Source organism: Peromyscus leucopus, chromosome X (genome assembly GCF_004664715.2).
Source record: "Peromyscus leucopus breed LL Stock chromosome X, UCI_PerLeu_2.1, whole genome shotgun sequence".
Lineage (NCBI taxonomy): Eukaryota > Metazoa > Chordata > Mammalia > Rodentia > Cricetidae > Peromyscus > Peromyscus leucopus.
The window spans coordinates 94,940,821-94,959,778 of record NC_051083.1 but is presented as its reverse complement, the minus strand read 5'-3'; the positions used below and the strand labels follow the sequence as shown (position 1 = coordinate 94,959,778).

The following is an 18,958-nucleotide window of genomic DNA, read 5'->3' as shown; positions in this document are numbered from 1 at the left end:
TAAAATAGCAGCTGCAATGCTTGCAGGCTTTTCCTAAACTAAACTAGTGAACAAAATATGAACTATTGCAGATGCTATTATTTCTTATCTATTACTTTAAAATGATGTGTATCAGGCTCAGTTCAGACTCCACATTTCAAAGCATTAATGACTGGATATGTAAAGCAACTTTTGCTTTCTTGAGCAACAAGTCCAAAAAAAACCCAAACAAAAACAAAAACAAACAAAAAAAAACAAAAACAAAACTAGCAAACCCCGCCCCCCTTACACACACACAAAAGCCCTAAGACACAACATACAGGCAAAGGAAAGGAGAGCATTGAGGCAAGTTCAGGCTAAACACAAAGTCTCCACCTTTTGTCTGAACCATTGAGATATCTGTGCCAACCCTCTGCTTTATATTGGCTATGGAAACCTGACCTAAACTAAACAACTATTCTATATCATTAAGTTGTCCAGGACGATGAAAGTTTAAATATATGCCAGGCAAGCTGCAGCATCTGCTGCATTTCAGTAATGGTGGGCTCTCCCAAAAGCTTCTGTGCTGGAAGAACTCTAGGATAGCAGAGCTTTGCTTGGCCTGTCGGCAGAAAATGATGCTTTTCTAGTCAAATATTCTCTCTGCTCACCAGGGCTCATGCTTCCAGATCCGATCCGTTTCTATTGTAAAAAAAAAAAAAAAAAAAAAAAAAAAAAAAAAAAAAAAAAAAAAAAAAAAAAAAAAACATACAAAGGAAAATCCCTACATGAAACATCTCACTATAGCTCTAATTCCACTCTGCTGTAGTCAAATTATATACCTCGAGCACAAAGTGATCAGCACAGTTAACTTTTCACTGTGGTTGTTCAAAAATTATTTCTACTCTTCCTTTAAAAAAAAATACATTGGTTTCCCCTCACACTAGAGAATGCCATCATATTGTTTCAGAATGTTATATAAAATTGATCTAGTGTAGATTCTCTCTAATAGTTAACATGGAAACCAAGTTGGCTTTTCCTTTCAAAAAGCATCCACGGTCAGATATACGATCTCCTAAAGAGATGATTACAAATGATCCTGAGCTCTCTGATAGCCTGCACTACAAAACATGCTGACAAAAATTCACACCTCTCCTTAGAATAGAAGAGAATCAAGTTTAATGTGATTTTAAAAGTCATCAGCTGAGAAAAAGACGTAACAAATATGACAAAATTTAAAAATCTTTATTATGTAAACAAATCCATACATAAAATAAGAATCCGACAGATAAAGCAAAGGATTTAAAATACAATTTATAGAAGAAAATACATAGTGGGTAGACATACATATAGACATTTTACTTTACTGTCAAACAAAAACTAAAATTATAACAGTGGGATAGCATTTTCTTTTTAAGTTTTTTTTTGTTTCTTTCTTTTTTTTTTTTTTTTTTAACTAAGACTATCTAATGACCACAAATGATGTGGTGGCAGGGTAAAGTGATGTAATATTTAAAAAATAATGTATGAAATATTCATATTTTACCTCAGTAATTCTAGTCTTCAGTTTGTAAAGGTAATGTTTTAAACATTTAAAGCCAGAGATTGAAGATATTCACGGCAGTATTATTTATGATACTGAAAAATGATTAATTACAACAATATACATTAGAACTGAGAATATATTGTTTTATCACAATTGTGTGGGATATTATACTACTTTTTAAATGATGTTTAGTCTGATTCATAGAAATATGGGAAAGCATTACTATATAATGCTGAATGAAAAGAACAAGATAGCAAATTATATATATATATATATATATATAATATGCATATAAGTCTATATAGAAACTCTATATACATAGGTGGTAGAGTCACAAGGATTCTTGAATCTGTTCAAAATTTTCCAAATTTTATTTAACAAGCACTATAATGTATCTGATATATTTTAAAATTTTATGTTACAATATTTTCATATACATTGCCTTTTTTACAATTCTATTAGGAGCAAAACCCGTGCATTTAGGAAGTTATAAAATATCCTAAGAAGTTCAAATTAATGTATCTGTGATTGTTTTGATTCTAAATGTACTGAATTTTGTACATATGTGACTAAGCAGCTGAAACCTGTGGGTAGCAACATCAGTTCATTCAGATTTATCCTGTTTCCAGCCCCTATTCATCCTGCCTCCAGCCCGTTCCCAAACCCACAGTTTTTTCTAGCACCTGTGAATTCTCTCGATTTATAAACTGCTGGAAGCAAAAGACATGTTAATGATTGTTCCTAGTCTTTGCCCCTCCCCAACCTGAACATCACGAAGGTGCCATCTATTTTAATATATCTCTCTTGTTGCTAACAAAGAGAATTCTTAAAAGGAGATGGAGTCTATTTTTTATGATGTATCTCTGCCTAATTTGCTGTTGGATTTATAAATATTACCCTTTGCAATATCTACTTCAGGACGAGGGTGAACTGACATTACATTCTGTGAAAGAAAAATACTATTTGTTCCACCATTCCTCTTTTCACATGCAGTCACTTCTTGATACTTTAACAACATCTCAACCTGTCTCCATCCTTACGAATCTGAAATGAGAGAGACAGAGACACCCCAAAGAGGAGAAGAGGGGAGGGGAGAGGAGGAGAGGAGAGGAGAGGAAAAGAGAGCAGAGGAGAGGAGAAGACAGCAGAGGAGAGGAGAGGTGAGGAGAGGAAAGAAGCAGAGAGGAGAGGAGAGCAGAGCAGAGGAGAGGAGAGGAGGAGAGGAAAGAGAAGAGCGAAAAGACAGTTTTCAGGAGATTGCACTTACACCTTACACTCCGGCACATTCTCCAACAAGAAGGGAGGCAGTGGGTTCTTTTTTGTGTGTGAAGTCAATTTGTAAACTGAAATGAAGCAAAGACCTTCTTGAAGTGAAGGTTGTAAAATCTATTCGAGGGCATATATTCAGCACAGTCCTTTGTTCTAGACAGGAGCTTTTCTTTTCGTAAAGTTTTCCAGTCTCCTTCAAGGGAAAAGAAAGTTAGTATTTGTTAATTCCTTAAAAGGCACCGTTCAAAGCACCGCCCTCGAGAAGATATCAAGACAGCTCAACACTGTTTTTCGGTAGGAATCAAGTCCGGCTTTTTCCAACATGGCTGTATATTTCACAGGCCCCCAAATTTGTACTTTCATAGTCGTCATCAATCAAATAGAAACATCACCTCTAGCGAACCTGTGTTTCGTGGCCTAGAAATACACTGTGTGTGCAGATTGCGTTAATTTTGAAGGCACAGCTGTTATTCCTGAATCTTAAGAGTCGCTGGCTTTTGTCAGGGGTGGAGCGGGCGAGGAAGCATGTGCAGCTTGGTGTGCAGCAGGTCTTTAATACGTTTCCAGAGATTATTGACACTTTCTGCTAAGAAGCACAGCTCATAGTGAGAAGCGGGAGGGACTAGGGTAGACTGCGATCAGAGCGGAAAATGTATGTGAGCTATAGAAAGAAAAGAGAGAGGTCTCCCGGCAGAAGGGTCACCGTGGCTCTGGGATTCGCAGGAATTTATCACCACCATTAACAGCTATTTTCCGAGGGTTGTTTATCGCCTGATCCAGAGACAACCGGATTGAGAAGCCTACTCTGGGACCCCAGCCACGCCCCCTCATCCCTCAGCGCAGCCCCCTCCACTAAACTAATGAATTCAGGGCCACCCCCTTGCTGGACCCTCCCATTGGCTCGTATCCTAACCAATCAGAACCTTGTAAAGGTTTCACCTGGTCCCCGCTTCCTAAATAAACAAACAAACCATCCCTCGCTTTGCCAGCCCCATCTCCTCCCATCACTTCTAGCCCCCCGCAGCCTATTGAATGTGGGCTGTGGCGCCCCATCCTGGTCCAGTGGGGGACCACCCTGTCCTCCACCCCTCACGTGCACCCCCTATCCCACCTTCTGGGACTCTGGACTAGGTTTGGTGTGGCTAGAGAGCCCCGCCCCCTCCTGTCGGTTCTGCCTTGGACCAAAGGCTCTGAGATTCATCCAAAGAATCTCTGCCGATTTGAAGATGGCTCTGCCTCCATGGCCCCCGGGTCCCCTCCCTTGCACACCTCTAATGGTGGCCGCTTGCGCCCCTCCACTGCTTGGGCAGCTGGATCTGGAGCGGGCCTCCGCGTGAGGCGACAGTCACGTGTTGTTTTGCCCGCCGCTGTGAGCCCAGTAAAGTGGGCGGGGACGCGGGCGGGAGGGGTCGGGGCGGGCAGACGGGGGGGGGGGACCGCCTCCTCCCCCAGCCCTCCCTTCTCGAGCCCCCCCTTCCCTCCGCTCACCTTAAAACCACCGTGCATCACCATGGCGAGTTGCTCCTTCGCTGGCGACCGAGCACTAAGGAGACTGAGAGCTGCAGCAGCAGCAGCCTCCGCAGCTCTAGCAGCAGTGGCGACCACCCCGCTTCTTTCCTCCGGAACCCCGACCGCACTCATTGGGACCGGGTCGTCCTGTCCGGGAGCCATGTGGCTTCCCACGGCCACTGGCTCCCGGTCAGACTCCGAGTCCGAAGAGGAGGACCTCCCCGTCGGGGATGAAGTCTGCAAACGCGGCTACCTGAGGAAGCAGAAGCATGGGCACAGGCGTTACTTCGTGCTCAAACTCGAGACCGAAGACGCACCGGCTCGGCTCGAATACTACGAAAATGCCAGGAAGTTCCGCCACAGTGTCCGCGCCGCGGCGGCTGCGGCAGAGGCAGCCGCCTCCGGTGCTGCGGTCCCCGCGCTCATCCCACCAAGGCGCGTGATCATCCTCTACCAGTGCTTCTCCGTGAGCCAACGAGCTGATGCCCGGTACCGACACCTCATTGCCCTTTTCACCCAGGACGAGTACTTCGCGATGGTAGCCGAGAACGAGTCGGAACAAGAAAGCTGGTACTTGCTCCTCAGCCGCCTCATCCTCGAGAGCAAGCGCCGCCGCTGCGGCACGCTAGGCGCGCAGCCGGACGGAGAGCCGGGGGCCCTGGCGGCAGCAGCGGCGGCGGAGCCACGCTTCTACAAAGATGTGTGGCAGGTAGTAGTGAAACCCAGGGGGCTGGGGCACAGAAAAGAGCTGAGCGGCGTGTTCCGGCTGTGTCTTACCGACGAAGAGGTCGTGTTTGTAAGGCTCAATACTGAAGTGGCCAGTGTGGTCGTCCAGCTCCTGAGCATTCGTCGCTGTGGGCACTCAGAGCAGTACTTCTTCTTGGAAGTCGGCAGGTCCACCGTCATCGGTCCAGGGGAGCTGTGGATGCAGGTAGATGATAGTGTGGTGGCCCAAAATATGCATGAGTTGTTTTTGGAGAAAATGAGAGCCTTGTGCGCAGACGAATACAGAGCCCGATGCCGCAGCTACAGCATCAGTGTTGGCGCCCACCTGTTAACCCTGCTGTCCACTAGGAGGCACCTAGGCTTGCTCCCGCTGGAGCCCGGCGGCTGGCTCCGAAGACCCCGCTTTGAGCAATTTTGCCGCCTCAGGGCTATCGGTGATAGGGAAGAGATGCTCTTTTCCAGGCGCCTCATACCCAACGAGCCTCTACCTCCCTCCAGGAGAGGAAGGGGGCACCTGCCCAGAGCCCGCAGGTCCAGGAGAGCGGTTTCAGTACCACCCAGCTTTTTCCGCCCGGTGGCTCCTAGCCCCCGTGAACATGTCTCACACCCTGATGAAGTCTTCAACAACAGAGCTTGTGAAGCCTCGGGCTCCAGCTCTGGCAACTCTGAAGAAAAAGACAAGGAAAGCGAGGAAGGGAACGGAGGTGATTACATGCCCATGAACAACTGGGGCTCAGGAAATGGCCGGGGCTCAGGAGGTGGACAGGGCTCAAGTGGCCAAGGCACCAGTAGCCAGAGCTCAGGAGGAAACCAGTGCTCAGGTGGCAGACAGGGATCTGGAGGCGGCCAGGGCTCAGGAGGCCAGGGTTCAGGAGGTCAGGGTGCTGGAGGAAACCAGTGCTCAGGAAATGGCCATGGCTCAGGTGGAGGCCAGAGGCCTGGAGGTGGTCATGGTTCAAGTGGTGGCCAGGGACCTGGCGATGGTCATGGCTCAGGTGGTGGCAAGAACTCAGGAGGAGGCAAGGACTCAGGAAGTGGAAAGAACTCCAACGATGGTGACCGTGGAAAATCTCTGAAGAAGAGATCATACTTTAGTAAATTCACTCAAAATAAGCAACAGCAAATGCTGCCTCCACCGCCACCTCCACCACCAACAGCTGGAGCAGCTGGTGGAAAAGGGAAGTCTGGAGGAAGATTCCGACTTTATTTCTGTGCTGACAGGGGAGCCACAAAAGAACGCAAAGAGGCCAAAGAGATGAGAGATATGGAGAGCTCAGAAGGTGCAACCCGGGGACCACACAGAGCCAGAGCTTTCGATGAAGATGAGGATGACCCATATGTGCCAATGAGGCCAGGGGTGGCCGCTCCTCTTGCATGTTCCAGTGACTATATGCCAATGGCTCCTCAAAATTCCTCTGCTTCAAAAAAGCGCCACTCTAGGTCACCCTTTGAAGACTCCAGAGGGTACATGATGATGTTTCCCAGAGTGAGCCCACCACCACCTGCACCAAGTCCTCCAAAAGCACCAGATACTAATAAAGAGGATGACTCTAAGGACAATGACAGTGACAGTGACTACATGTTTATGGCTCCTGGAGCAGGTGCAATTCCTAAAAATCCCCCCAATCCTCAGGGAGGATCTTCCTCCAAAAGTTGGAGCTCTTACTTCTCTCTGCCAAGTCCTTTTCAGAGTTCACCCTTGGGACAGAGCGACCATAGTGAGTATGTTCCGATGTTGCCTGGGAAATTCCTGGGGAGGGGTCTAGACAAAGAAGCCTCCTTCAGCCAGGGCGCCAAAGATGTGGCTTCAAAGCCTTCCACTGAGGGGTCATTCTCAAAACCTGGAGATAGGGGGTTACCTGCAAAGCCTTCAGATGATGAGCCCCCAGAGAACAAGGCTAAGAGACCTAACAGACTTTCTTTTATTGCAAAAGGAAATAAAATCAATCCCAATCCAGTAGAGCCCACACAGGAGCAGAGAGGAGCTGACAGCTCTCGTGACTATATCAACATTGACTTCATTAAGAGAGAGCGCCAAGTGCCAGCTCCCCCTGCTCAAGGACTGCCAGATCCATGGGGCTTAATTGCTGACTCCAGACTCACAGCTTTTTCTAGCTACCTGAATATTGAAATCGGGGTGCCCTTTTCAAATCCAACAATCCGCCTTTCAGATCTTTTAAGAGTTCTACCAGGTGCCAACACCATCTATCTGGCCGGTGCTAGGTGGCCCTTTCGTCTTTTCCCAGGCAATGCTACAGGTAGTATTATGGAAGAGGGTGAATACATTGAAGTAATTTTCAACCCAACCATTAGACCAGTCGTGCCTTTTGCTGACACTACCATTCGCTATGATGCTCAAACTGGTCAAATCTGTGTAGTCGACCCATTTTCTGAGTGCTGTATGAACGTTTCTCTCTCTCCTGGTCCATTCTCTGAACGGCCACCTGTAGCTAGGCTGCTGCAGGAGGAAGTGCAGGAGAGAAGACGCCAGCAAAGCCGTTCCCAAAGTTTATTTGCCAACATCCGAGCCGCTGTCTCTGCTTTCCCGACTGACAGCTTGGACAGAGACTTTCCCGCCGCTTCTGCCCGGGTTGCTGTTCCAGCTGGGGCGCCCCTCTTGGCAGTGAGCCGGGCATTAGCTGTGGTCTCTGCGCTAGCCGCGGCCCCCGGCTTTGGCGCTTTCTTTGCCGGCTTCCAGGCCACTGCCGGATTTGACTCCGCCTCCGTTCGCTGGTTCCAACCTGTTGCTAATGTTCTTGGTGCCCAGGCTGTAAGAGGGGTCCAGGATATTGCCGCAGGTTGGAATCCTGGAGCTCTTAACCAAGCTGCCAGAGGTGAGGACCTGGCGGCCCGCGCTGCCGCTCCACCACCGCCACCTCGCCAGCGACGGGTGCTGAGACCCCCAGAGAGAGCGGATTCTGAGGACAACGACGACGAAGACAACGACATTTACGTGAGAATGGACTTTGCCAGACGTGACTACAAGAAGTGATCACTCTCCAAAAAGAGGTTGGTGAATTTATAATTTAAATTCCTGAAGTTAATGGAATTTGTCTAATGAGTTACTTGCTACGATGTTAGCGATAAGTGAGATCATAGTTCGTTTACTAGTGTTATTAGAGAGAGTAGAATTCAGTTTTCATTTTTCACATGGTACCTTTTCGGTCTTTGCGAAAACATCAGCTTTTATCTAACCCATAAATTTATCTGACAGAGCCAATTGTTAAACATTGGATTTATTTCTTAGGAGCAGCATGAAAGTTGCTTTCCCCTTCCCTAAGTCCTTCGGAAAAGTGAATTGCATCAACTAACTTTCAAGCCTACAACTAAAGCTGCTTTTCTGCAAGTGCGCAATCTAAGTGCAAGGGCTGAGTGAGGGCACAGGAAGTTTAGCAGCAACAAGCCAACTATTAACATAGTCACTTTCTCAAAAACAGTCATTGCTTGCCTAGTTTGCAGTGATTTGCCCAAAAGGTTAACTCTCGGTTGTCAGCTGATTGGTGAGAGAGTGCATAGATAATCCCAAACCCCAGGTGATCAAAAGACAGTGTTTGCTGTGGAAAGTGTTTTTGTGTTGATCTGTTTTTGTTTTTACACAGGATAAACTGTGAGAAACCGTGAGTGTTCCTTTTCTCTGCCACTGGTAGGGGAAGGCAAGTCACTTTTGTTGTGCTTCCTTTCTTCGTTTACCCCCCACCCCACCTCTCTAGAGGCATCTTGAGTATGGATATGAATATTGTTTCAAACGTTTAAAAAGCATTTGAGACATTTAAATGATGTGTCTTCTGAGAAATCAAGGAAAAGCAAGGTAACAAGGCTGGAGGAAGAAGACAGGACTCCAGGGGCAGCCCACCCTGAGCAGTGGAGGGTTTCAAGTCCTAAGTTGCTGAGGGAAGAAGTGGAAGAGTCAAATCTAGTGAAGTTTGTCCAGAATTTCCTCTTATTGTCTTGAGAGATTCTCGAGCAATGTTTGCAGATGGCAGACACCCCTGTAGCATGCCCTGCCTTCTCTCTTTAGAAGAATATCCTCTTTCCCTGTGAAGGGACAGTTCCCAGCAGTTTTCATTCCAGTAGTCAGTTTAGTGAACATTTTTGCTTTGCTTGTGCTCTGGAATGCTTTTGTGATTTCATCTTTGCCCACTGTGCTTGATCAGGCATAACAAGTTGGGGAGTGATCACAACAGTTACCTTACAAGCTCCCCATTCAGTGCAGGTGTAGCCCCCTACCTCCTCTTTCTCTCCTTGCTATAGAAAACTTGCCATACAAAAACTCACATTTGCAGCACAGACATACCAAGAGAGTGATCACTAAAACAACAAAAGGATGCTCTGACTTGCAAAGGACTCAATCCCAAAGTCCTTTAAATTGTGAGGCTCCTCTCCAACACACACACACACACACACACACACACAACACACACACAGAGAGAGAGAGAGAGAGAGAGATAGAGAGAGAGAGAGAGAGAGAACAACTATCATAACGATGTATTTACAAGTCAAGTCATAATTCCATTTCCAAGAACTTATAATCAGGTAATCAGCCTTTCAGCGACAAGTAAACAGAAAGTACACCCCAAAATCACCCTCAAGCTTTTGTTGGAGCCTAACTGTTGAAGGTACTGTGTACAACTTTGATGTAAAATACCACATCAAAAGAGATGATGCATCAGAGTAGCTGCTTGTGACCCTGCGATTCTTTGAAATGATGCCTACACTTTCCAATACTCTGATCTTCGTTCACACATAAATTAAGAATAGTGAAATCATACTGTTCTTCAAATAAACTCTGACTTCTGAGGATTATTAAGATCCAGTGGCCATTGTGTTTATATAAATTACTGCTTAATGGCTTTGCAGCTATTTTGGAGATTTAATATGCTCTAATTGTATTGTTTATTGAGGAAATTCCTAACTTTACTGAGGGACTACACCACTGAAGTTGTATCTCATAGACAAGAAGGAGTATTGAAATAAGTGAATGAATATGGAAGCGTTTTGGAGCATGAAATCATTTACAAATATAATGTATTTTTATTTTGTTGGTTTAACACTGAAGTGAAATTCAAGCATTTAAACTAATGATTTAATTTTTCAGAAAACTAGCTAATTTCTTGGTGCTAAAGGTAGATTTGACATGTAATTTTCTACAATATATCATATGGAAGGGCACAGGAGGAGGTGTGATATTGAAACAACCTACTGCAGGAAATGACTTTAGTTAGCATTTTAATGTGAAGTGATAAAGTGTTGTCTGTGAAGTGTTTTTCTCTAAAGTTATAGAAGAACTTTCACCTATTTCTGTTCTGCCTTTATTTTCTTATCTAGCATTTAAAAATGAAAACGTCATGTTAAGAAACAAATAGTGTTGTCAACAGGGAACAAAGACACAGTATTAGGAGTCACATAGCTCATTAAGTTAATCTCAGTTTGTGGAATGTGTTTAGAACTGGAACAGAGAAGTGCTATGTTTGTATTATTATATAGTTGGGATCAGTATTTTGGTTGTGACCGTTAACTACTAATTTAGAAACATAAAGCTAAGTTAAAATTCTGTGTTTCTTTTTCATTAGTCTTAACTTTCATTAAAAGTGTCACATATAAGATTATTCACAGTTGGTATTGTTATATTGGAATTTTTTATAATGTAAGTGATATTATGATTTATTAAGACCAGTTTATCATGCAATGCAAAAATAATGAATGTCTAACCTTATTTGTCTCCAGTCAAGCTTCATGTAAGTATTTTATAGTTGCTTTGCAAGCCAATTAGAAAGAAACACCGAGAATATAACCTGAGTATGTATTTTCATATTGAATGAAATATTTTTAAAGCAATCCCTTGATGATGAAGGCTGCTTTGAACACATTAGCATTTAGAAGAGTGTCGTTTCCCATGTGATTGAGTCCATCCCTAAACCCTTGTGTGCCTTTTTCCTTCTTTTAATACATTACCTGATATAAAATTGATAGATTAAAGTGATCTGGGATGTAGATTTCTCTGGTATTTTTATTCAAGACATAAAAGTAAGAAGTGGGCAGCTGTAGATGGCATGAAATAATTGGTCAGCCAAATTAGTTATATTATGATAGTACTTGGTATTAAAAGGCCAAAATCTAGTAATTAGCTTTTGACAATTTAGGTCCTATTCTCACCACACAGGAAGCCCAAGCTTTTTCCGTTGTCCTGCTGCTAAGTCCTGTTGCTATAAATTGCAGGTGCTGAAAGCAAATCATTTTTACTGTATTGGATTGTATTTATTGTAAATAGCTATAATATAATCTCTAGATACCAGAGTTTTCCCAACCATAATTGATGGATCACTTATTTCATGTAGCATTCATCACCCCCCAAAATCTGGATAGTTCTTTGGAGTAATGAGGTATTTGACCTAAACAATTAAAGAGGACCTCACTCAGTTAAAGTTAGCTAAAGTTGTTGGCAATCATTATTCATTTGCATTCATTCTATTTTAAGACTGATGCTTCCAGGATAAAAATGTCAGCTACAAGCAAAACATCTCTTTGAAACCAGGGCCAGGACTTTAATTAAGCACACCAGACTGTTAGACATTCATAAATACTCAACCAGGGTCTCCAGCTTTCTTTCCCTGTCTCTAATCGCCAAACATGAACCAAAATACTTCAAGTCATTGGCAGGCGTTTATCTTGGGGAACAAACTAGGGTTTCTCAAAAAAAAAAAAAAAAAATACAGCCTTCATGTTGGAACAGATTCGGCTGGCCATTGCAGGAAGAAGTAAGGATTACAGTGTGTGATTTCAAATGGACTGTTGTTAAATTGTTAACTTCTTGATTGAGGGAATGCTTTCCAGTTACAGACTGATTGCCTTATATTTTTCAAAGCACATTCACATTCATTATTTTACTGATGGTAAGTACTGGAAGTGAAGCTGGAGTTAAGAAATTTCCTGTATTCATGAAGGTAAGTGGCAGAGCTGAAAATGTAACTCATACATCTGTTTTCCAATCTAATGCTCCATCTAGCACATCACACTGCCCTTTAACCAAGTGCTTAATTTGTCACTTTTATATTGATGAAAATTATTATATATGAAAGCATTGGGAGCAAAAGCGTGAGTACGCTTTAATTCAATGGTAGCAAATATCGTTGTAATTCACTTAGAGTGTTATAGCTGGATCATCTGTCAGGGCTCAGGTGATCTTCCTTACATTGAACTGTTTGCTACTGCCCTTTTAGAAAAAAAAAAGGATCTGACCTCAGCTGGAACTTAATGTTTTAAATCTGATCTAGATAGGAGTTAGCTACTCTGACTTCCCAAACACAAGTTGTGTGTGTGTGTGTGTGTGTGTGTGTGTGTGTGTGTGTGTGTAACATCAGAAAGGAAAGAAAGTGAAATGAGGGTGTATTCAATAAATTCCAATTAATAGTCATTTCTTAACTGAAGTTAGATTTCTAAGCCTTTGCTCATAATCTAATGGCATTTGTCAGCTATTATGAGTCTCTTCGTTTAATTTATTATTTCTATATAAATCTAGTATTTTAATCTAAACTACTACATTGAGCAAAACAGAATGAAATAAGACACGTAGGGAAAAGGGTGTGGTAGAAATGTATGTTTTTTTTATGTTTTTGTTGTTTCTTTCTATTTTTTTTTTTGTGCTTTAGGCAAGTACATTTTAGAAGTTATATAATTTGCCTGAATATGATTACTAATTTCCTACTTGAAGACTTGAAATATAGAAAGAGTGCCAATCAAGCCAATATCTCCAAATAGATATTGTAAACTGAACACATGCTCCTCCACTCAGCCCTTGAATGAATGACCAGTGATTGTGATTTTAATCTTTTGAGTTTAGGATACATTATTATTATTATTATTATTATCATCCATCACAGCTAAAAGACCTATTTCAATGGAGTCCCAAATTGAAACTTCAGTGCATCTTAGAGAAATGATTGGATGAAACAGTTCCTCTGTTGGTTCAGAAACTGAAGAGGTCAAATAGAGTCATCCGTAGACAGTTTTTTATAACAGTGTTTCTATGAGGTTAATTTATTCTGAGTTTCAACTCAACAATGAACGAGGGACTATATGTCTTTGGTAAATTGAAGACAGAACATATTAAAATTCTAGTAACTTGCATTCTTCACATCAGCAGTAACTAGGCAGCAGAGTGAAAGAGCCCAAGCGTGTGTTGGGAAGTAGTGAGGAAACTAACCTAGGATGATAAATGAAGTGACTGATCCCCAACAGTCTACTTCTAGATAATCAGGACTGGGATGAACCAATCTATGTGGCCCAGAGCCTGATTGTGATGGGCAAATGCGAGACAACTAGGCTGCCCTTTAAAAACACAGAGCGTTACAAGTGGCATCCATTTTCATTCCAGATTCTTTTGACAATTCTCTTAGGAAATCAGAGCCACCGTGGAGAAAAGCATATTTTATCATTTGATCACAGAAATAATACTATGACTGGCACTGTAAAGACCAGCAGCAGTGCTTGCTAATTTTCATGATTTAGGGACAGTACTTCCTATTTATCAACTTATACGAGATCATCATCCTGTATAGTCGTCAAGCACAGAAAGGTGTGGAGACAGTTCTTACTGAAGAGATGAAACCTGCATATAATCCAGTGACTATTAAGCTAAGTAGCATGGTTGAATTTTTATGTATTTTATATATTAATCTTTGGGGCCCAGCCTTCCATTTCTCTCCGTTCACTTTGGCCTCTTTGCTTTGGCTGATTTACTTGATTACCTCTGATAATGTGATCATCCGCAGACTGCAAAGATAGCATGCTGTCTAATGAACAGTATTTTCAATATGACTTTGAGAGGAAATTAGAGTTGAAAAGATAACCAAGACAATAAGGTTGGGAGAATAAAAAGAGAGTGAGAGAAAAATGGTACATATTGTTGGAATTACACCTTTCTCTGGTCTACTGTTTCAGACTTCAAACCCTAATAGAGGCACGTTTATGATTCTTATAAAGAAATCTGGGATAACTAGGAGGAACTGCCTTTTTGGTCTAACCTATACATTTCCAGGGATATTAAAGTCGTGTGTGCTTCATTAGTATATTAAAGATTAATGCTTGGGTTTATAGCATTATACACATTGAAATTGAAAAATTATCTTTATTAATTTTTAAGAAGAAAATGATACCTGACAGACTTTGGAAGAAGCATCTTTTGACCTATCAAAGGCTATTGAAGTTTTCTCTCTTACAAAGAAAAACCCTACTTTAAGAATATACCAGTTATTAAAAGGGTTGAATTAGCTTGATATTAAAAAGAACTTTGACTAATTGAAAAATGAGAAACACAATAAATCTTTAAAAGTGGTCCTTATCAAATGGAAAAATAGGTCCAGAGCAGATAACACTACCAAAAGCATCACCATTCATTGTTCTGATGGTGAATGGGAAATGAACACATGGTGTGACTGTCAGCTCTTTAATATTCCTTTTGTAGACTTTCAGATTGAGGTTTAATCCTGAATTGCTTTCTTCCACTACTCAGCAAGCTTCTGAATTGCTCCCTTTGGCTGTTCCTTGGAATGTGCTCAGGGAAATGTAAACTTATTTTAATATGGGTTTAAGGAAAACAGAATTATAAATACAAATCTGTGGCTCCAGTTTCCATGATGCATTTAAAAAGCAAGTTATATTATTTTGGGAATATTCTGTTTTGGAAAGCATTATTCCTGTCTACTAACATAGTTAAACAGGAATTGACAAACATATTTTGTAAACTTGAAATTACATGACCATTTTCTGGGTTTTGGTAGGTTATTCACTCTTTACCCAATGTTGACACAAGTGTTATAGGAAAGCATGGAAATACACAACAACTCTTCGTTACAGCTGCTGTTATTATTTTTTTAAAGGAAAGAATAAAGGAAAATGACTCCAATATCAACAAATTGTCTTAATGCCAAGCATGGTCACTTAGGTAGCCTAGGAACTTAATTTATATATTTCTGCAAAAATGTATGAAATGAAGTGTATAATATATGCTACTCAGAAGTCCCCATTTGAAGTAATTGCAATATACTATATATATGAACTTATGATGATATTTATATTAAAAATATAAGCTAAATTGGTGAGATACTTTCGAAACATCACATTTCTGTTAAAAACATGTAGATGCTATCTGATAAAATTCCATGAGAGTTGCTAATATGCACATCACATCCACACTTAATCAATCTGTGGTGACCACACATACCTTTTATCCTAATAGAACCTAAAATTTCACAAATGTAGTACTCACAGGAAGACTTAATACTTCCTAGTTTAGGGTACTTCTTTTTAAGCCTTTTAATACGAAGGAAAGAACAATGGATGTGACTAATAACCACAATAGGTAGGGGAAGGACGGAGACTTTGATGCTCAGTCTTAGCGCATTCATTAAAATAGCCATCAAAAGAAATACTTAGAGTTTAAATAAAGAGCTTTCATTTGAAGCCTACTCTGGAGAAAGCTTTCCATGGATTCTTTTAGCTTGTTTCAGGTGACACTAAATACTTTGACGTAAGCAGAGCTTAAAGTAATCTTGGTACTCCATAATCCGCATGCTGGGCATTTTCTTTCCCTTTTTCATTCCAGCAACTTCCTCCACATACTTACTTCCCACTGCTCTACACACCATCCTCCCTGATGTGTACCCTCACATTAAAGCCGATAGCTAAGAGAGCCCTACCACTTTGGTAAAGAAATGGAAATTTCCATAAAATCTTTGCAGTTATAACTAATTCTTTTAGGAGAAATTCCATGATGAGGTCAGAAGACCTTTATCAAGATTGTCCTTAAATACTTTGACTTGTGTCACATAAGGTAAAGACAGACTTAAGCATGTAGGAGAAGGAAGAGCATTTTCTGTTTAAGGCTCCCTTCCGGGGCCCACTGGGATGAAGTTGAACAGTGCTCACACATTCCAAGCAAACTGCCCACAAGAAGTACCAGGTTGACATCCTGGGTACAGGAGTAATTATCCTAGTGTTTTGCCCAGCTTGTGTTTTCTCTGCACAGGAGGCCCACTGTTTTGCTTAACCATGTCTAGGCCAAGGCAGTATCCTCAATGCGTCTCTCAGGAACCTCTTTAGGTTTTGTTTCCTTTTGTTTAAAAATGTGTGGGGGGTGACAAGTCTTTACACCAATTTTGAAAATAATTTTTGTCATTTTTTTTTTATAGAGTGATTACATTGCCACCCAAACCAAACACATTTTACAAGAAAAGTGACACAGAATTTCAACTTCGTCTACTCCAGATCTGCCTAAAAGAAAGAAAATTCTGAGGCTTCTGAACAGAAACTAGCCTCAGTTTCTACCACTCAACTGGATTGTGGCAACTGAATGAGCCTGCTCATGGAGTTCATTCTCACTACTGCCCCCTGGATCCATTGATTGACTTAAAGATGTGCACACTGTACATTGGCTTTATTTCTTAGTTTCCCTGATCTCTCTCTTTGAAAGGAATGAGATGCTGTAAGTTAGTATCTCATAACACTTCCCTTTTCCTCTCTTAAAATATATTCAGTCTGTGTAAATATAGCCAGCATCAATTTTAATGACATATAATACTTAGATGAAATTTCAATGTGAACATCTTTAAACAATGGCAGATAACCATATATATGAATGAGAAGGTAGGTATGATCTGGAATATTTTTCTGATTAATGCATACTTAAGACATTTCTTGATCAAAGAATTAATGTGAACTGAACTTCTATCTTGACGAGGCATTTTCAATATTTAAAGACATGACTAAAGGGCAAATTATCTCTGAGTTTGCTCATTAACAACACTACAACATTCTATCGACACTTACAATCAACTAACATGATGTCTTGACAGAGTATTTTAAAGGCAGAGCCAAGGAGCAGGTTGTCTACTTGTTCATGTAGAACCTGCCATGCTCTGCTAGTGGATTGAACATTTCCAAACCTATTGTTTTGATTTTATTTTGAAACCTACATTTATCCCTGAAAAGAGCCAAGCCTCTCTGGGGGCTCCTCTCTCCTACTCTTCAAACTGCCTCCCCCTCTTTCTGTCCTTTCCCCCTGTAACCATTGTCCCTCCCATGCCCAGGACACCTATAAAGAACTTAGTTTCCCATATTCAGAAATTAGTGTTTACCTCTCAATTGATCATCTGCCTAAAATTTAAGCCAAAAGGAACCTCTTATATGGCCTTGTCTCCTTCTGGACAATTGAGCCAATATAAGATGTACAAAATTTAAAAGAAAAAATTCAGAGCAAGCTCCCCCATTCCTATTTTTGCTTGCCTCTGATGGAAACTGAATTAAGATTTTAGGAACCTGGACCTTTGAGAACATGATAACAGCAGGTGGTGACCACACAGGACAGAAACAAAGGTCTTGAAGCTTGCTTAGAGCTTTGTTATGTGTTGGCATACAGCTCTTGGCTGTGGTCCATCACTGGCAAACCTCATCATCTCACAGATGGGTGTGAGTGTTTGAGCAAGTGTCTCAAAAGTGTGTGAGTGCTAGTGTGTGTATGCACACATTTGTGTGTATGAACACCCTTGTGTACCTGTGAACATGTGATTATAGACGTACCTGTTGTGTGTAACTCTGTTTAAAAAAAATTGCTTCGCATTTAATGTGCAACTTTGAAGTAGTGTAATATTTACCTCAAGTTCTTTGCCACTCGGTTCCTACATCTTTGAACGTGTGCTTCTATCTTTGAGCAGGCTTCTAGTACATGTTGCTGAACTAACTTTCTAAAGAACCGAGTAGACTTCCACTGTTTCTCCCTGCCTACCAAGCAAAGGGATGGGGGGGTGCTCCTTTTTCCTTGTGTGAATTGTGCTGAGAGGATGTAGCTTCAATGCCAGTCACTGACCCAGTTTCTGGTCATTGCTAGGGCATCACTTTCACCAGTCCCTTCAGGCTCCTCTCTTGTTCCTACCTAATTCAGTAGTGCAGTGTGGCTTTTGTTCATCGTAACAGTGTACGCTTTAGGCAGCCTTTCTTCAGGCCTTCTGTTACCATTTTAGATTCAAGTGAGTTGTCATAATCGTTCAGAATTGTAGCAAGAAAAGATTATTTGGGGGAAACTGCTGTATTCCTTTACTCACATATTCGGTTTAGGGGCTGCCAATAGACAGGGTACAGAAGGTAGAACACAGAGGTAGCACATTTGCTGAATAAATGAATGGAAACCTCATACACAACAGTCCATACAATTAGTCACAGGTACAAATAGTCACAGGTACAGCATAACAGATATGCAATCTCTCTGACATAACTTCTTAGTTTACAGATCAAATGAATTAATTTATTCAGTATTGTGATGGAAGAATCTATGGAATATGTGTACCGACACACCACTTACCTTCCAGTGATGTTTAAGCTGCTGAGAAAAAGCAATGATGGAACGATTTGTGTGTGACTGCTACATTAGTTTGGTGTCATACATAGTTACGTGGTCAGTAAAAACGAAAGCTTTACAGTTCCAACGGTTCATTACATTTGCTATTTCTGCTTCACAGACCTGCTTTGAGTTGCTTTGTGTTTGTCTTCCTTTGTAAATACCCTTAAACTTTCTTGTTTGTAAGCATCTCGTTTGCAGTTTTGGGAGACAACCTGGCAACTCTGTATAGTGTTTATATATATATCTGACTTGCTTTTCCATAGAGCTACTTGCAATAAATGTGTTCATGTAACTTATATGAGTGAAGTTTCATTTTTTGCTTTATCCAGTTGTCTCGGCTTCATTACAAGTATATTGACTTCATTACAAGTCAATTTTTGCAGAATTGACTGTCAGCCATTTCTCAGAATGAAGCAGTTGTGGTAATTAAAACATGTCTGTCATTTTCCCTACAAACATGAAACTTTTTGATACAGTTAATAGAATCAACTCACTTTTGAGTCTACAAATGTAGAAGTGATACTAGTATAAAACATTACAAAATGACTGCCCTGAGTTTA

General features: G+C 41.4%; 1 protein-coding gene across 1 annotated transcript; it reads left to right on the top strand.

Moving 5' to 3' along the window:
- The first annotated feature begins 4,269 nt into the window (after nucleotides 1-4,269).
- Irs4 (insulin receptor substrate 4) lies at nucleotides 4,270-18,665 on the top strand. The gene is made up of 2 exons (XM_028876972.2): nucleotides 4,270-8,017; nucleotides 16,195-18,665. Exon 1 carries the CDS (start codon nucleotides 4,284-4,286, stop codon nucleotides 7,998-8,000), a length of 3,717 nt encoding a protein of 1,238 aa, XP_028732805.1. The 5' UTR covers nucleotides 4,270-4,283; the 3' UTR covers nucleotides 8,001-8,017; nucleotides 16,195-18,665.
- Nucleotides 18,666-18,958: the final 293 nt, after the last annotated feature.